Below are 16,056 nucleotides of genomic sequence, written 5' to 3'. Positions count from 1 at the left end.
GTCAGTTCAGTGTCCGATTTTGGCTCAGGTCAGGATCTCGCGGTTCTTAGGTGCAGCCCCGCATTGGGCTCTATGCTGACAGCTCAGAGCCTGGAACCTGTCTTTGGATTCTGTATCATCCTCTCTCTCTGACCCTCCCCTACTTGCGCTGTCTCTCTCTGTCTCTCAAAAATAAATAAAAAATGTTTTAAAAACTTAAAAAAAAAACCAAATCAAGGAATCAGGAAAAAAAAAGAGTTGACCAATAAACAAACTAAAAACTGTTCTTGGAAAAGATCAATAAAATAAAAAATATATATTTGGCAAGTCAGACCAAGAGGAAAAAAAGAGAAGGCCTGCACATAAATAACGGGATATGTGCAAAATTATAAGTGACAAATATGGTCTATAAAATGGTGAAACTCTTGGCCAGGTTGGCTCCAAAAGAAAATTTAAAACTCAAATTAATCAATAAGAGAAAATCATCTAGTAAAATTAGATGCAAAAGTAAAATGAGTCCATTCATGAGTGTCACTCACCCCATTAACAGATTGCAGTAAGAAAGCAGTATGAAAATGATGACAGCAAATTCTGATATACAAATTGCTATGTATCTATTTGATGTTCTAATTGCTTTAAATACATTAATTTCAATAAATGCTACAAAGGCACATAATTAAATTCAATCCCAGTACTTATTAAAATGGTTAAAAAATATATTTTAGAGATAAAAAGAAACATCACTATTCTGAGAAAATCTATCTATTGGAAATCTATAGCAAGCATTACATTTGATGGTGGCATTAGGACTTTTCATATCAAATGTCAGAAACCCAGTTTTAAACAGAAAATGTTTTTGTTTTACCAATTGAAGTCCCAGGGAATTCATCTAGATTGGCAAATACCTGGACCCAGGGTATCCCTAACTGGGGTACAAAGGTTATTCTATTTGCAAGTGTATCACAATCTTGAGACAGCGATATACCCTAGTGCATATAAACTAAGATTCAGTTTACAAAAATTCAAATCACATACAAATTTGTCCAAAATAGTTCAGATGCACCTGTGCCCTTGTCCTTTGATTTTGTCTAATTTCCTTCCAATTGGTTCAAAATAACTGAATCTAGAGAAATCAGAACAGCCTCCTCTTTCCATCACATCCCTGCCTTCCTTTCATGGTCTCCCCAGTGCATCCTCACCCTTAGCCGTTGCTCAGAGTTTGCTTCTGGTTTGAGTAAGGTGTTCCCTGAAGAACTTCTGGATCTCTCCCCAAGAGTGCTCTTGGGCTGTTGCATGGCCAACAGGGTCCCCTCCCCAAAGTACGATATCGGAATGTTTCTCGTGTGGGGAAGCATAACACAGGGGTGTGTAGGGCGGCTCTATGAGGTGGCCTGCCCCGCGGTACACCAGCATCCTTCCGTTGCTTCTGCCGTGGCTCCTCAGCTGCTCCAGGGCCTGCTCAGCATACTCCCTGCTATTCAAGCATTCATCACTCTCTCCCACAATGAAGAGGATCGGACCCTCGGCCTTTTCAATAGGAAGCACGCTCTTCGGATTCAGTTCATTTCGCGCATCCCCCTTGTAGTGGCGGAGGCGCAGAGCTCCGATGACGTCGACCTGCAAGCGCTCCAGAAACGTGGGACTGGGTGTTATAACCAGATCTTTGTACCTGAGCGGAAATTCATAGATGGCATTGGCCCCGTTGATGCAGATGGTGGCTCCCACCAGCTTCAGGAAGCAGGCCATGGCCAGCGCGATCTCTACACTTTTGCACACGGAGATCACTCCGATTTTTGGCGGTTGGATCTGAAGCACAAAACAGAAGGAACCCATCACATGCCATACTCGAAGGAGCCGCCTCATAGGCCGGCAAACTAGTGTGAAGAAGCAGTCAGAAAACATTGGGTGGGAGTCCTGGCACTCGGGTTCATCAGCTTCTATGACTGAAAACATAACCTACGTGCCCTCTGAAAGCCTGATTGTCTTATGGGGATGTTAATGTTACTATGCTGCAGGGTTGTAATGAGGATCTAGTGAAACAATAGAAATAAAAACTCTCCATCAAAAGCAGAGTTCTGTTGGGTCGCCTGGGTGGCTCAGTCCGTTAAGCGTCGGGCTTCAGCTCAGGTCATGATCTCAGGATTCATGGGTTGGAACCCCACATAGGGCTCTGTGCTGACCGCTAGCTCAGAGCCTGGAGCTTGTCTTCGGATTCTGTGTCTCCCTCTTTCTCTGACCCTCCCCTGCTCTCGCTGTCTCTTTCTGTCTCTCAAAAATAAATGAAAAACATAAAAAAATTAAAAATAAATAAATAAATAAAATCTTGGGGGGAAATATGAGTAGGGAAAGGAAGGACATTTTGGGCAGATGGTAGCAAATACATAGCAACCTGATATGTTTACTTTGCTTATACTTACATGCCCAGCGCCTTTCTATCATTAGATCACTGGGAAAAAATCTTTTTTAATTAGAGCTTTCTGAAATCCAGTTTTCAAGTTTCTACTTCAATCAGTCTGCGTGGGCCCAAGAATCTGATAATATAGCATATCCACGGGGAAATCCAGTGTGCGCCCAAGTCTGGGAACCATCCATAAGAGAACAGGGCTGGGGGGCAAGGGAGGAGAGCTAGGGAACTACACTACAGCAGTCCCACAGGCAGGCAGTGAGGACAACAAGCTCAAACAGTGGCCAGGAAGGTCGAGAGGGTGTGAGATCTTGAGAAAGATTCAGGAACAGACCCTAAAACACTTTGGGCCTGGTTGAGGACGTGGGGAAGGGAGAGGGGAAAAACCAGATGGGCAAAGATGACAAGATGGATTTATTGAGAGTTTATATGCTGGGCCCTCAGCTAAATGCTCTCAGCTTGTCCTTGTGCTGAGATTCAGGATGCTTACAGGTATTGCTTTAGGTGACAACAGTATCAAGGGGCAGAGGTGGGAATTGTACCTCTTCTGATGAATCTAAATCTAAACTGAATCTTCGGGCACCTGGGTGACCCAATCGGTTAAGCATCTGACTTTTGGTTTCAGCTCAGGTCATGACCTTGTGGTTTTGTGGGATCGAGCCCCATATTGGACTCGACGCTGGCAGCACAGAGCCTACTTGGGATTTTCTCTCTCTCTCTCTCTTTTTCTCTCTGCCCTTCCCCAACTCATGCTGTCTGTCTCTCTCAAAGAAATAAACTTAAAAAAAATTTTAACTGGATTTTGACAATTGCCCTTTCTCCTCAGATAATGTCACAAATAGTTAAATTTGAAATGAAAAAAAATTTTAACGAGAAAACATTTTATCTGAACAGTTCTTTAAGAAGAGGCATATATGCTTAGAAGAATCAGCCATTCACATTCATCACCTGATACCAAGGCCTCTGGGCCATGGATGACATTTTCAATGGTATGACAAGACTTGACAGAGCTCTAAAATGATCCTTCCTTTCCAGATTCCTTGCCCTATCCTGGCTTCTAGACTTGGGCACTTGCGTTGGGCTTAGTTCTGTCCCTAGATCTGATACCTGAAGAGATAATTCAGCTTATCAGATGGTGCAGCCACATCCATTTTGCTGATAATTCTCCTCTAATCCTGTGGCCTAGCTCTAAAACTGAACTGCTGTGTGCTCTTAGTCTTCGGGCTCTTTAGTGTGACTTACTCCAGCATTGCCCCATGCAGAGACAATCACTACAGTTTGAGAACACTTCAAGTCAGAGAATTCATGATTTGAGATCAGTGGCTGATAAATTGAAGAGCCACTGGTGAACAAGTCACAAGCACTTCAAATGTAAGGAGTCCTGGCCTTTTTCCCCATTGAAAATGACCATAATATATCTGCCATTACTGTCTTCTGTGCCAGTAAGCTGATCACCAATGATCCCAACAATCCTACAAGGGAAATATTATCATCCTCATTTTAAGAATAAATTCTGCTATGCCCAAGTCTAAACAGATTGGTAAAATAGACAAAACATTTCTGATTTTTTTTCACTATCATGTTGTAAGGTAGAATGAAATGTATTTTAAATACCTTGGGTTGGAGCTCCTGAGTGGTTCAGTTGGTTAAGTGCCTAACTCTTGATTTTAGCTCAGGTCATGATCTCACAGTTCGTGAGTTTGAACTCTACAATGGGGCTGCTTGGGATTCTCTCTCTCCTGCTCTTCCCCTTCCCCACTCATTCTCTCTCTCTCTCTCTCTCTCTCTCTTTCTCTCTCTCTCTCTTTCTCTCTCTCTCTCTTTCTCTCTCATTCTCTCTCCCCCTCTCTCTCTTTCAAAACAAATAAATAAACTTTAATAAATAAATAAACAAATACCTTGGGATGAGCTAGTAGCAAGTTAGCAGCTTCCTCAAAATATTCCAGGTCGATCTCCTCCAGTTTCTCAGGCAGGTCTTCATAGCCAAAATACGCTAATGCCAGCACTGCAAATCCACGGGTAGCCAAAAGACTGGCCCGAAATTCAACCAGACCCCCTCTGCCCCCAAACAAATCCAAGATCCCTGGGAAAGGACCATCCCCTGAAAGCAACAGAAAAAAGAGAGAATGGGATCGAAAGAGTGAAAAGAGGGTCAAGTAAATATCACAGGAAGTACAGGATGAGCAAAGTGATTTCCACCTTCACACACACACAAAACAACATGTTGGTTTTAAACTGTCATATTAAAATACTAGTTCTCCGATAATTTGGTGCCATTTGTTTTTGTTATTATATTTATCAACAACATTTTTTATATCACCAAAGATTAGTCTCACCTGGAGGGAGAAAAAGGGCTCCTCGCACACGTCCTTCTCGGATCTGCACCCGCTGGACCCCAGGGCCTGAGAACCAGCGCTGCACCATCTGGCTGGCCCTAGGCTGGTCTGTGGTGGAAACTTGCAGAGAAACGGAGTCATAGAGGTTCAGAGTGACCCAAAAGGGGCTGTTCATCACATCATGCTTAAGCAGCCTCCGGAAAGGCTTCTTGGGCTTCAGAGACCAGAAGAGACCCATCGGATGGACCCCCACGTAGTCTCCTCCATATGAAGGAGCCTGCGTTAAGTCCAATTCACCAACCTCGTTTGCCCTGTAGAAGGCTTTAGACTGGTACACATACCCCTTCTCATCCTTCATGGATGCCACGAGGGTCACAATCTGCAACGGGGCCAGGCCTGTAGCTCGAATATGCACTGGCTCATCTGCAAGGGCCCTTGCCGGGGTGGCGGTCAGCTGGAACATTGGTAACTGGCAGAGTGACCTGTAGTGTGCCCTGTAGTGTGAGAGGCGACTTTGAGCTGGAGACTGAAATCCCGGGAGAAAGACCAAGACGAGACTTATATTAGGTCTGGCCAAGTTCTACTTGCAGAGACTGCATGCAAAACACACAAAACATTTCCAGGAGGGAAAAGAAGTCGTGCAAGATGACTCATTATTCTCATTTTACATATGAGGAAACAAGTTAAGTGACATGCTTCAAACCTCATAAATAATTATCAGTAGAACTGGAAATTCAAGCCAAGGCTGACACCACAGCCTCCTGCCTTATCCATTATAACACTGTCGTAAACCTTAGTTTAATGGTTTGGGGTAAGTTGAGCTTTAAGTCCTCAGTTGAGATAATACCCATGTGACCTATTTTACAGGGTATTTGTCAGGATCTAAGGAGGTAATGCATGGGAAAGCACTTACAGGAAGGATCAGTGCTGCTTTTCAATCCCCATACTACCTGGGGTGGAGTTACATAAACAAGAGATATAGTAGAATATTTTTTTTTGTTTTAGTCTCTAATCTATCCCTGCCATTAAAAGACCAACATCCAGCTCTTTTTCGAGTTCCCATTATTTATTCTTTTTGAGGGAAAATAAAACTCCATGATCTTGTCTCTGCTTTTCTGCTTTTCCAATGGGGTGATACATGTCAGAATGTTATTTGTAGTAAAGAAACTGTAATAGACATGGGATCATACTCTGTTCCATTAATGAGCAAACTTTGGGGCATTTCCTCCTTCCTTACATCCTTTCTCCCTTCCTTTCTTTCCTCCCTTCCCTTCTTTCTTCCGTTCCTCATATCTACAACAAATTTGAACCTGTTTACAGATAGCAGATACAGAGTAAAATAAAGATAAAATACAATTATGAAAATATGAACCAAATCAGAGACATTGGTCAAAGAAAACCTGGAGCATGAAAACTAGAGCTTTTTGTGGGCTGTAGGTTTGGCACTAAATTAGTGATAGCTAATTTATTCTATCTGAGCAGTTACAGTGTTCTAATTATTTTCATAGTAAAAGTTACTAGTTCCTCAAGGAAAAGGAAGAAGTGAGGCCTTTCCAATATTTAGTTCCGAAAGAAATTTCTTATGTCAAATTTTGACATAGGTCTGCACCATTTCTTCAACAAGATCTTGACGCAAACTGTAGTGATAGAATTGCTTCCAAAAGCCCAGAGATGGATACTTGGCAGATATGTTTATACCATATGACCTCAACTGGGGCCATTGCTGATTGGATCAGGGATGGATACCTGATTCACAATGTGCCAGGGATGTTTTTTCCCTTTGCCTATTTAGAATGGGGACCCAGAGGGGCACCTGGGTAGTGGCTCAGTTGGTTGAGTGTCTGACTTCAGCTCAGGTCCTGACCTCACTGTGAGTTTGAGCCCCACATCAGGTTCTCTATATTCAGCATGGAACTTGCTTTGGATCCCGTCTCCCTCTTTCTCTGCCCCTTCCTTACTTGAGCTCTTCCTCAAAAATAAATAAACATTTCAAAAATTAAAGAAAAAAAAGAATGGGCACCCAGAGATCACCAGTCACTCTGACTTGTCAGAAATTCCCCATAATGGTCACTATTATTCTATATCTACATGTTTGTTATTTCCACTAACATATATGCAAGAGATTAGAGCAAAATTTCCTATAAAAAGCAGCTCTCTCAAGAGAATGATATGACTTAGGACCCCCCCCCCAAAAAAAAGAAGGAGAGAAAGAGAGAGAGAGGGAGAGAATGGAGGCCACTTGACAGGTAAACAGTGTGTGCTTATGAATGGTGTCTCAAGTTTCCTCACAAAACATTAGGAAGGGACCAGATGATCAGCAACCCTATAGTCCTTACCCTTGGAATATAAGCTAAATGAAGTCAGCATCTTGCACAAGTTGACAAGGCAGGGAGTACCCTCGTGAGGAATTGGTAGGTATCTGAGGCAAAATTGGACAGATTGCCTTTCCAGAAGTCGTTTGTAAGTCTAACAGACCTCAGACTTATCAAGCCTATGTGTCATCACTCCCTTATATATTCAAGAAACAAGAAGGGTCCAGAATTAAAATACACACATGCACTGCATCATATGCATGCATGTGCACACACGTGAAAGAAGACCTTGTACGTCTCACCAGGGCTCCTCAACTGGAGTTCTGAGGAATGCTGAGGCTCTGAAAAATGTTATGAGGGCGTTCCACGAGAGCTCTTAATTGAGGAAAAAAGAAAGTTTTTGCATTTCACCTGTCATGCGATGCCAGTGCACTCAGTGATGGATAGTGACTGAGCAGTCCTATCAGTGATTTTTTTTTACAGGTTTTTCATCCCATTAGGGCAGTGTGCAAAAGTATCATGTTCCTTTGATTGAGTTCATCTTCAGTTTGGGATGCAAGATAGAGGAGGCTCTTGGCCGCTAGTGAGCACTACGCTGCATGGAGAGGAGAGTGGGAGGCTGATCACGTTCACCTCTCCTTCCTGATTTACCTACTCCAAACTCCCTTTACGCTTCATGAAATGAGTTAAGGGAGTAGACAAACTCTATTGGTGTAAGAGAAAATCAGAGGGAAATTTGCATTCCAAAAAATGAATTCTTACTCCGTGACACTTTGCTATTATTTGTCCAAGTATGGACAGCATTAGAAAACATTGTAAAGTATGGATGGGACAAGAAGAACATTGTAATAAAGAACAGCTTTTTTGGGGCGCCTGAGTGGCTCAGTTGGTTAAGCGTCTGGCTTCGGCTCAGGCCATGATCTCATGGTTTGTGGGTTCGAGCCCCACGTCCGACTCTGTGCTGACCGCTAGCTCAGAGCCTGGAGCCTGCTTCAGATTCTGTGTCTCCCTCTCTATCTGACCCTCCCCTGCTCATGTTGTCTCTTTCTGTCTCTCAAAAATAAAAAAACATTAAAAAAAATTTTTTTTAAAGAACAGCTTTTTCAAGAATTTTTCACATCCTTTATTTATTATGCCACTATTCTATATTTTAGTAAGCATTTGCCTTTTGCAAACATGTCTGAAGGTCCAATAGGCTGATTTTTTAAGATTTTCTTAAGTTCCTGCTTTCCCTGTATTCCATGTCTATTGTCTTATTCTCATTTGGATCCCAGGTACTCCACATTTTATGATAGGGATTAATACCTTTGTCAGTTGACAAAGTGTTGGGGCCCAGTAAGCCAAGAAACCTCCCGCATAGGGACCCTTGACGGCTCTGCCTCTGGGGCGCAGGAGAACTATTTGGGAAGTTGTAGAACAAGTTGAGAGACTGTGAAACAACATTTGGCTTCCTGGGCCGCACATGTGGCTTCTATTCATCCTGTCTGTGATTTTCTTTATAAAGAGGCATATACTTTTAGGCTTTGAATCAACTTGGGTCAGTTCGTGATGCCAGCCCTCCTCTTACTTTGCTTTCTAGCTCTTTGTCTGCTGTTGGGAGTAGACTGCAATCCTCTGCCAAAAGATTTGCCTATTAAAGGATAAGCATCTTACCCATGCATAACTGATGAGGGGCCTTAAGGAATGTAAATATCCTCATAGAATTCTTCAGGCTCATCTTCTGCTTGGAGCCAGACTATTATTAGGGAATCCCTCTCTTGCAATAACTTGATAATTCCTGATATTTACACCTGTCCTGTTAAATATGACCCTTTCCAGAGCATGTCTTCATTTCAAAGACCTTGAACTATGTAACCATTAAAGAAATGATGTAATCACCCATGGTATATAAGACCCTGGCTATCTAAGTAAAACGTGGCTTTTCCTCTATCCATGTTGTCTGTCTTGTCTGGCTTGTCTGTCTTCTTTCCTAGAGATATTGCGCTGACACCAACCCCCTACTCAGGACCTTTCGACTGGGGTGCGTGGGCTGGTCCCCCGCAACAAAGGCCTGTTGCCTCTCAGAACCAGACTCTCAGAGACTTTTCACAATATGTTGTAAGAAGCCTTAATGCTTATCCTGCCCATTGCTGTATTGTCATCATTGTCAATAAAGCACCTACTGTGCACAGGGAAGACGCCTCACCACCGTGCCCCTCAGGGCACTTACTATATTACTAAACCTTATACTAGAGCCATTTATGCTGTATTTTTGCTCTCCTGTTAAGTTTCCTGAGGGCAGGATCTGGTCTCATTTGTCTTTGTCCCACCTGCTGTGCACAGAGCCCTTTACAACCATGTATTCAGTAAGTGATTATTGATTGTGCTGTCCACTTCATTCCCATAAACTCTCACCCATTTATCCAATTCTTCCTCCCTGGTTACAGTATTTTGCACTCCCCCGTCTGCAATGTTGTCAGATAGATCTTTTACAAAACACAAAAGTAATCCTATCACTCTCCTGCTTTATATAACTTCCAGTGACAGCCAGAGTCATTCATAGGTAAACTATGAATCCCCCAGCCCAGCAATGGGCCCTTTTGCAGGGGAGCTGCTCCATGTCCACACCCTGGGGAGCTTCCAGACATCCTGAGGCAAAATTTGAACCACCATGACCTAAATCCAGATGGAATGCCTGGTGATCTGTCAGGATCAGAGCAAGATAGGCAATCTTTAGAGGAGGCTTCATGGATTGTTTTCTCACCTGCTTCTCCTATCTTGAAATATAATTGAAATGTGATATTATATTTGTTTCAGAGGTACAACATTCAACAAATGGATATACATTACCAAATGGCCACCCCAAGAGGTTTAGTTACCACCTGACATCATACAAAGTTATTACAATATTATTGGCTATATATTCCTGATGATTGATTTATAAGTGGAGGCTTCTGGCTCTTGATTGTCTCTTCCTATCTTTTTTTTAAATTTTTTTCTTTACATTTATTTATTTTTGAGAGACAGAGAGAGAGAGAGCATGAACAGAGGAGGGGCAGAGAGAGAAAGAGACACAGAATCCAAAGCAGGCTCCAGGCTCTGAGCTAGCTGTCAGCACAGAGCCCGATGTGGGGCTCAAACCCACGAACCGTGAGATAATGACCTGAGCCAAAATCAGATGTTCAACCAACTGAGCCACCCAGGCGCCCCTGGCTCTTCCTATCTTATGGGAGAATGCCATGAGACAGTTTTCCCATTCACCTCCCTGCTTCCAGAGAGGCGTAGGACTGTCTGTCTCTCTCCCACAGCCCTTCAAGGGCAGAGTCGCAGGCTCTGTGCCCATTTGCTGCAGTCTGGAGTTGATTTCTCAGCAACAGGAAACCTCGCAACTCTGTTGAAGTCATGAGGCCCCTTTTGTTTCAGTGCCAGTATTTCAGGGTGTGAGACAAGGACTCGAACAGGCGCTTTCAGGCTCTCTTGCCTTCACTATCTATGTAAGTATTCAATCTTTACCAGCTGAATCTGTCAGTCTCGGATTTGAAGTTCCCTTCGTGTTTGGTGCCCTTTATAATCTAATGCAATCAGAGCCCTTTACAACTAGCCCCAACCTATTTACCAGTCCAACCAACCAACTTATTATAAAACTTAGTATATGTTATTGTTAAAATCTGCTTTTTTAAAATGTTTTTTTAAATTTATTTTTGGAGACAGAGAGAGACAGTGCAAGCAGGGGAGGGTCAGAGAGAGAGGGAGATACAGAATCTGAAGCAGGCTCCAGGCTCTGAGCTGTCAACACAGAGCCCAACGCGGGGCTCGAACTCACAAACCATGAAATCATGACCTGAGCCAAAGCCGGATGCTTAGCCAACTGAGCCACCCAGGCGCCCCAAAATCTGCTTCTTTATCTCTCGCCCTTTTTGCTCTATCTTATATTGTAGCCTCTAGCCACATATAGTTAATTAAATTTTAATTTATTAAAAATAAATAAAATTAAAATCTTAATTCCTCAGTTACAGTAACCATTTTAATTGCCGATAGCCCACATAAAACTAGTGACTACTGCATTGGACAATGCAGGTATAAAATATTTCCATCATTCTAGAATATTCTGTTAGCACTATTCTAGATTATAGATTATTCATCAAGGGCAAGAATTATTCCTTGTCCAACATTCTACTCCTCAGTTTCTAGAATAGTTCCTGGCACATAGTGATTGCCCAGTAAGTGTTCGAGGAATTAAAAGAAAGAATTAAAAAAAGATCAATGGTACAATTAAAAAAAAAAAAAGAATAAAATTTCACAGAGAGGGTGGGAAAAAAAAAAAGTCCAACTGAACTGTAAAACAGGTGACTTCCAAAGAGGTGAGACCCTTCAAAATGCAATGGAATCAAACCTCCAGGCTTGCTCACCTCTCTGCAGCACAGGCTGTACCCTGCAGGTCGCAGGAGGGAGTCCCAGCCACAGAGCAGCCAGAGGGCCAGAGGCCAGCGGGTTGCAGAGAGAGACTTGGGCAATCTGGAAACAACCTGATAGGAGCTGACAGCTGACAGCCATACTGTGGGGTCAATTCCAGACATCCGGACTCCCAGGGTGAAGGGTATCAAGGCTACACCACAGGTTGACCTTGACCCATCAGTTAGGAACTGGCAGGACACCAATGCAGCAGGAGGCAGCAAAAAATGAGAGAGGGCAAAGGTCACCCACAAAAGTTAAAATTACCAGTCGAGAAACAAAATGCCTTCCTTCTGGGGCTTTTTGTTCTTCATCACAGCCACTTTCTGCCGCTCCTCCCAAGCAAGAAATCCCAGAGAAAGATTTCTCCCTGGCAAGAAACAGTCTCTCCCTGGGGCACCTGGGTGGCTGCTGGTGAGATGGAGCCCTGCGAGGGTGCTTGGGATTCTCTCTCTTCCTCTCTCTCTGCCCCTCACTCTCCCCCTGACTTCCTCAAAAATAAACAGAAAGAAAGAAGAAAGAAAGAAAGGAAGGAAGGAAGGAAGGAAGGAAGGAAGGAAGGAAGGAAGGAAGGAAAGAAAGAAAGAAAGAAAGAAAGAAAGAAAGAAAGAAAGAAAGAGAGAGAGAGAGAGAGAGAGAGAGAAAGAAAGAAAGAAAGAAAGAAAGAAAGAAAGAAAGAAAGAAAGAAAGAAAGAAAGGAAGGAAGGAAGGAAGGAAGGAAGGAAGGAAGGAAGAAAGAAAGAAAGAAAAGAAAGAAAGGTGTCTCTCCCTAAGTTCATATTAGCAGGACCCTAGTAAAACCTTTTTCAGCCAAGTGTGCAGTTTGCCCCCAAAAGAGTCTCAGTCTCTTGTTAGGTGGATGCATCTGACATTGATCTGCCCTCCGCCATCGGCCACCGGGGGTGTTAACTGCGGGTTCCTACGAGAGCTGTGCTGCCCAACCGGAGGAGAGGAAGGCAGCCAAGGAAAGCCACCTTCCCGGGTGCTAAGTGGCTGAAATACAAAGCGGGCCTTTGTCTGCTGCATCCCCGACTGCTGCACACTCACCCTGAATTCCGCTGCGGGAAGGGGTCTGGAGCAGAGACTGGCTGAACCAACAGGAAGCGCTTCTCCTTGCTAATGTGTTCTGGGTCAGAACACCCAGCCCACTCTTCCAAGTTGAACTTGTGTCACAAGACTGTTTCTCCTTCCTTTTAGGCCCCCGGGTGGGGACTACCGGCGAGCGCTGCCGCGGGGTCAGGGCAGAGGCTTAGGCCAGCTGTTGCGCCTTTCAGTCCCACCGGTTCCTGTGTTTCATCATGCAGCTCTGGTTTCTAAGCCTCTCTGACTCCTCCTCTCAATCCCTGGCTCTGGTCTCCTTTACCACAAATCCTTTTCTATTTCCTCCTTTAAGTCAGTGGTCTCTTAGGCAACTGCCTTGTTGATAGTGTCTAACAAGCTAAGTCCCAGTTACCCAGCCTCGGAGCCATATGGCTTAACACTCACCTGGGGGCCTGTTAGATGAAGATTCCTGGGCCCCGCACCTGGAGTTTCTGACCAGAATAAGGCTCCAGCATCTGTGTCTTTGACGGGGAATTGCTAATGCACAGTCGGGTTTGCCAACCACTCTTCCAAGGGACGGCAGTGCCAAAATGCCTCCCCAGGGCCAGAACCTCTGAAGTCTGCCCTCCCCCCCCCCCCGCCCCGGTTAATCTCATGAGTCAAAGGGTACAAGTGATCATGTTTACAGATTGCAGGCTATGCTTCCAGGTTGCAAATTGCTTGAGGGAGGGTGCCATGTCTTTTCATTTCTGCATCTTTGGCGGCCTGTGAGGTATGGCTGGAAGACCACTGGTCTTTGGAAGAGACCTAGATTGGAACTCTGACTCTTTAACTGTCGGTGTGACTGCCCTCAGGCAGATTGCTTAACTTCCCTTGTGCTTCAGCTTTTTAAATGGGTGTGATACGTACATTACAAGTGAAATATAAGCCTTGAGGAGAAGGCACTGCTCTTAGAAATCATGGACAGATTGAAAGTTCTGAGAGAAGAGAATGGTGTCTCGGCACACAGCTGTCACACTGGATGAGAGAAGTACCTTGGCAGGGTAGCAAGGCTCCCAGCTGAGGGACGAATTCACAAGATCAGATCCCAGGACAGGATGTGAGATGGGGGAGGAAGGCAGCAGAAATGAGGGTCATTTTTATGAAGATTACTTTTTTGTTTTTGAAAGAAAGAGTGCGAGCACACAAGCAGGGGAGGGGCAGAAGGGAAAGGAGAGCGCATCTTAAGCAAGCTCCACACTGCACAGGGCTCAATCTTATGACCTATGAGATCACGACCTGAGCTTAAATCGAGAGTCAGTCACTTAATCGACTGAGCCACCCAGGGTCCCCATTTTTACAAAGATTCTAAGAGAAGCACAAAAATCGTGAGCAAGTCATGAGGCTTCAGCACCCCGGTAATAAGGTGAGGAGCAGGTTAGGCCACCACAGAGCCAGGTCTTCTCCACTCTGCTGCTCAGAGCAGAAAACATCAGAAAACCATGGACCCCTAAGGGATGCAGCAAATGAAGACTGGGGACACCTGATGGTAAGGTGATGACTATGTAGAGAAGAGGCATTAACAGTTAATAGCAGCAGGCACGCCTCGGGCAGAAAAAGCTGAGGTCTTCTCAGGAAGGATATCTAGCTCCAGTCTGCCTTTAGACTCATAAATGCAACATCAGCTCTTCCAGAGTGTCCAAGCCTGCTGGCTTACCCTGCAGATTTGAGTTCCCACAATCACAGGAGCCAATTCCTTAAAGTCAATCCATCTCTCTTCTCCTCTCATTATGCATACCCTCTTAGGGTATATTGACCGGGCCTGAGAACATAACCGACTTAAGACAGATTAAGAGGAGAAAAGCACACAAATATATTTAATATAAGTTTTTAGGTGCCACAGGAGCCTTCATAAGGAATAAAGACCCACAGAAAGAGCAAAACCTACCCACAAGTGTCTCTGCACTTCTGGTACATGAAAGAGTTTCAGAAGCTCCCACATTCTCACAGTGCTGGGCATGGAAGGCAGCTGAGAGCTGATGGCCAGGAAGTCTGCCCTGGGAACATGATGGCATAGTGTAAGCTGGCGCTTTAGCAGAGGATATGGGGTTTCTACATCAGTCAGGGAACTAATAGAAGACACAACTTACACTCAGAGAATTTGCAAGGGCAGTAGAAGCGAAGTGGGGCAAATGCAGAGAGTGAGAGTGGGTTTGCCAGCTGGCCTTGACCAAGCCAGAAGGACAGGTCCAGATACCTCATCAAGTACACAAAAGGTCAATGCCTCAAGATCAGACTAATCACCATACTAAAAGGTTAGAGAAGTTGGTCAAGAACGGTTATTTGATCTGCATTCATGCCACTCTTTGTAGTTGTGATACTGAAAAAGTATGTGGGAAAAAAATACAGAACCTCCTTGGTTTTGAAAATCCGTAAAATACAGGGCACACCTGATTGGTAGAGCATGCAACTCTTTTTTTTTTCTTTTGTCTCACTCATTTATTATTTTTTAATAGTTTATTGTCAAATTGGTTTCCATACAACACCCAGTGCTCTTCCCCACAAGTGCCCTCCACCATCACCACCACCTCTTTTCCCCCCCTCCCCCTTCCCCTTCAATCCTCAGTTCATTTTCAGCATTCAATAGTCTCTCAGGTTTTGCATCCCTCTCTCTCCCCAACTCTCTTTCCCTCTTCCCCTCCCCATGGTCCTCTATTAGGTTTCTCCTGTTCCCCTGTTAGACCTATGAGTGCAAACATATGGTATCTGTCCTCCAACTGACTTATTTTGCTTAGCATGACACCCTTGAGGTCCATCCACTTTACTACAAATGGCCATAGTTCATTCTTTCTCATTGCCATGTAATACTCCATTGTGTGTGTATATATATATATACCACATCTTCTCTATCCATTCATCAGGTAGAACAAGCTATCCTCAAGTTTGTATGGAACCACATTAGACCCCAAATAGCCAGAGTAATATTGAAGAAGAAAACCAAAACGGGAGGCATCACAATCCCAGACTTTCACCTCTACTACAAAGCTGTCATCATCAAGACAGTATGGTATTGGCACAAAAACAGACACATAGACCAATGGAATAGGATAGAGATCCCAGAACTGGGCCCACAAATGTACGGCCAATTAATTTTTGACAAAGCAGGAAAGAATATCCAATGGAAAAAAGACTGCCTCTTTAGCAGGTGGTGCTGAGAACTGGACAGCAACATGCAGAAGAATGAACCTAGACCACTTTCTTACACCATACACAAAAATCAACTCAAAATGGCTGAAGGACCTGAATGTGAGACAGGAAACCATCAAAACCCTCGAGGAGAAAGTGGGAAACAACCTCCTTTACCTCAACCGCAGCAATTTCCTACTTGACACATCGCCAAAGGCAAGGGAAATGAAAGCAAAAATGAACTACTGGGACCTCATCAAGATAAAAAGCTTCTACACTGCAAAGGAAACAATCAAGAAAACTAACAGGCAACCAACAGAATGGGAAAAGATAGTTGCAAATGACATATCAGATAAAGGGCTAGTATCCAAAATCTACAAGGAACTCA

At 44.0% G+C, this 16,056-nt stretch overlaps 1 protein-coding gene across 1 annotated transcript; it reads right to left on the bottom strand.

The window, feature by feature from the left end:
* Positions 1–1,026: 1,026 nt before the first annotated feature.
* On the bottom strand, positions 1,027–12,607 carry LOC115276686 (acyl-coenzyme A amino acid N-acyltransferase 2-like). The gene is made up of 4 exons (XM_029920749.1): positions 12,510–12,607; positions 4,720–5,213; positions 4,282–4,484; positions 1,027–1,785 (listed from the first exon to the last, which is right to left on the bottom strand). Exons 2-4 carry the CDS (start codon positions 5,180–5,182, stop codon positions 1,192–1,194), a joined length of 1,260 nt encoding a protein of 419 aa, XP_029776609.1. The 5' UTR covers positions 5,183–5,213; positions 12,510–12,607; the 3' UTR covers positions 1,027–1,191.
* Between the last annotated feature and the right edge of the window lie 3,449 nt (positions 12,608–16,056).

The sequence above is a fragment of the Suricata suricatta genome, chromosome 13 (assembly GCF_006229205.1).
Source record: "Suricata suricatta isolate VVHF042 chromosome 13, meerkat_22Aug2017_6uvM2_HiC, whole genome shotgun sequence".
Taxonomy (NCBI): domain Eukaryota; kingdom Metazoa; phylum Chordata; class Mammalia; order Carnivora; family Herpestidae; genus Suricata; species Suricata suricatta.
This window is presented reverse-complemented; position numbering and strand designations above follow the sequence as displayed.

What these genes read in the sequence shown, in the direction of transcription:
- LOC115276686 (XM_029920749.1), bottom strand. Translation starts at nt 5,182, where the DNA reads ATGTTCCAGCTGACCGCCACCCCGGCAAGGGCCCTTGCAGATGAGCCA. An exon ending in AGCCCTTTTTCTCCCTCCAG is followed by an intron (nt 4,485 to 4,719) that starts GTGAGACTAATC and finishes TGTTGCTTTCAG; the next exon opens with GGGATGGTCCTTTCCCAGGG. An exon ending in TGCTACTAGCTCATCCCAAG is followed by an intron (nt 1,786 to 4,281) that starts GTATTTGTTTAT and finishes TTTGTGCTTCAG; the next exon opens with ATCCAACCGCCAAAAATCGG.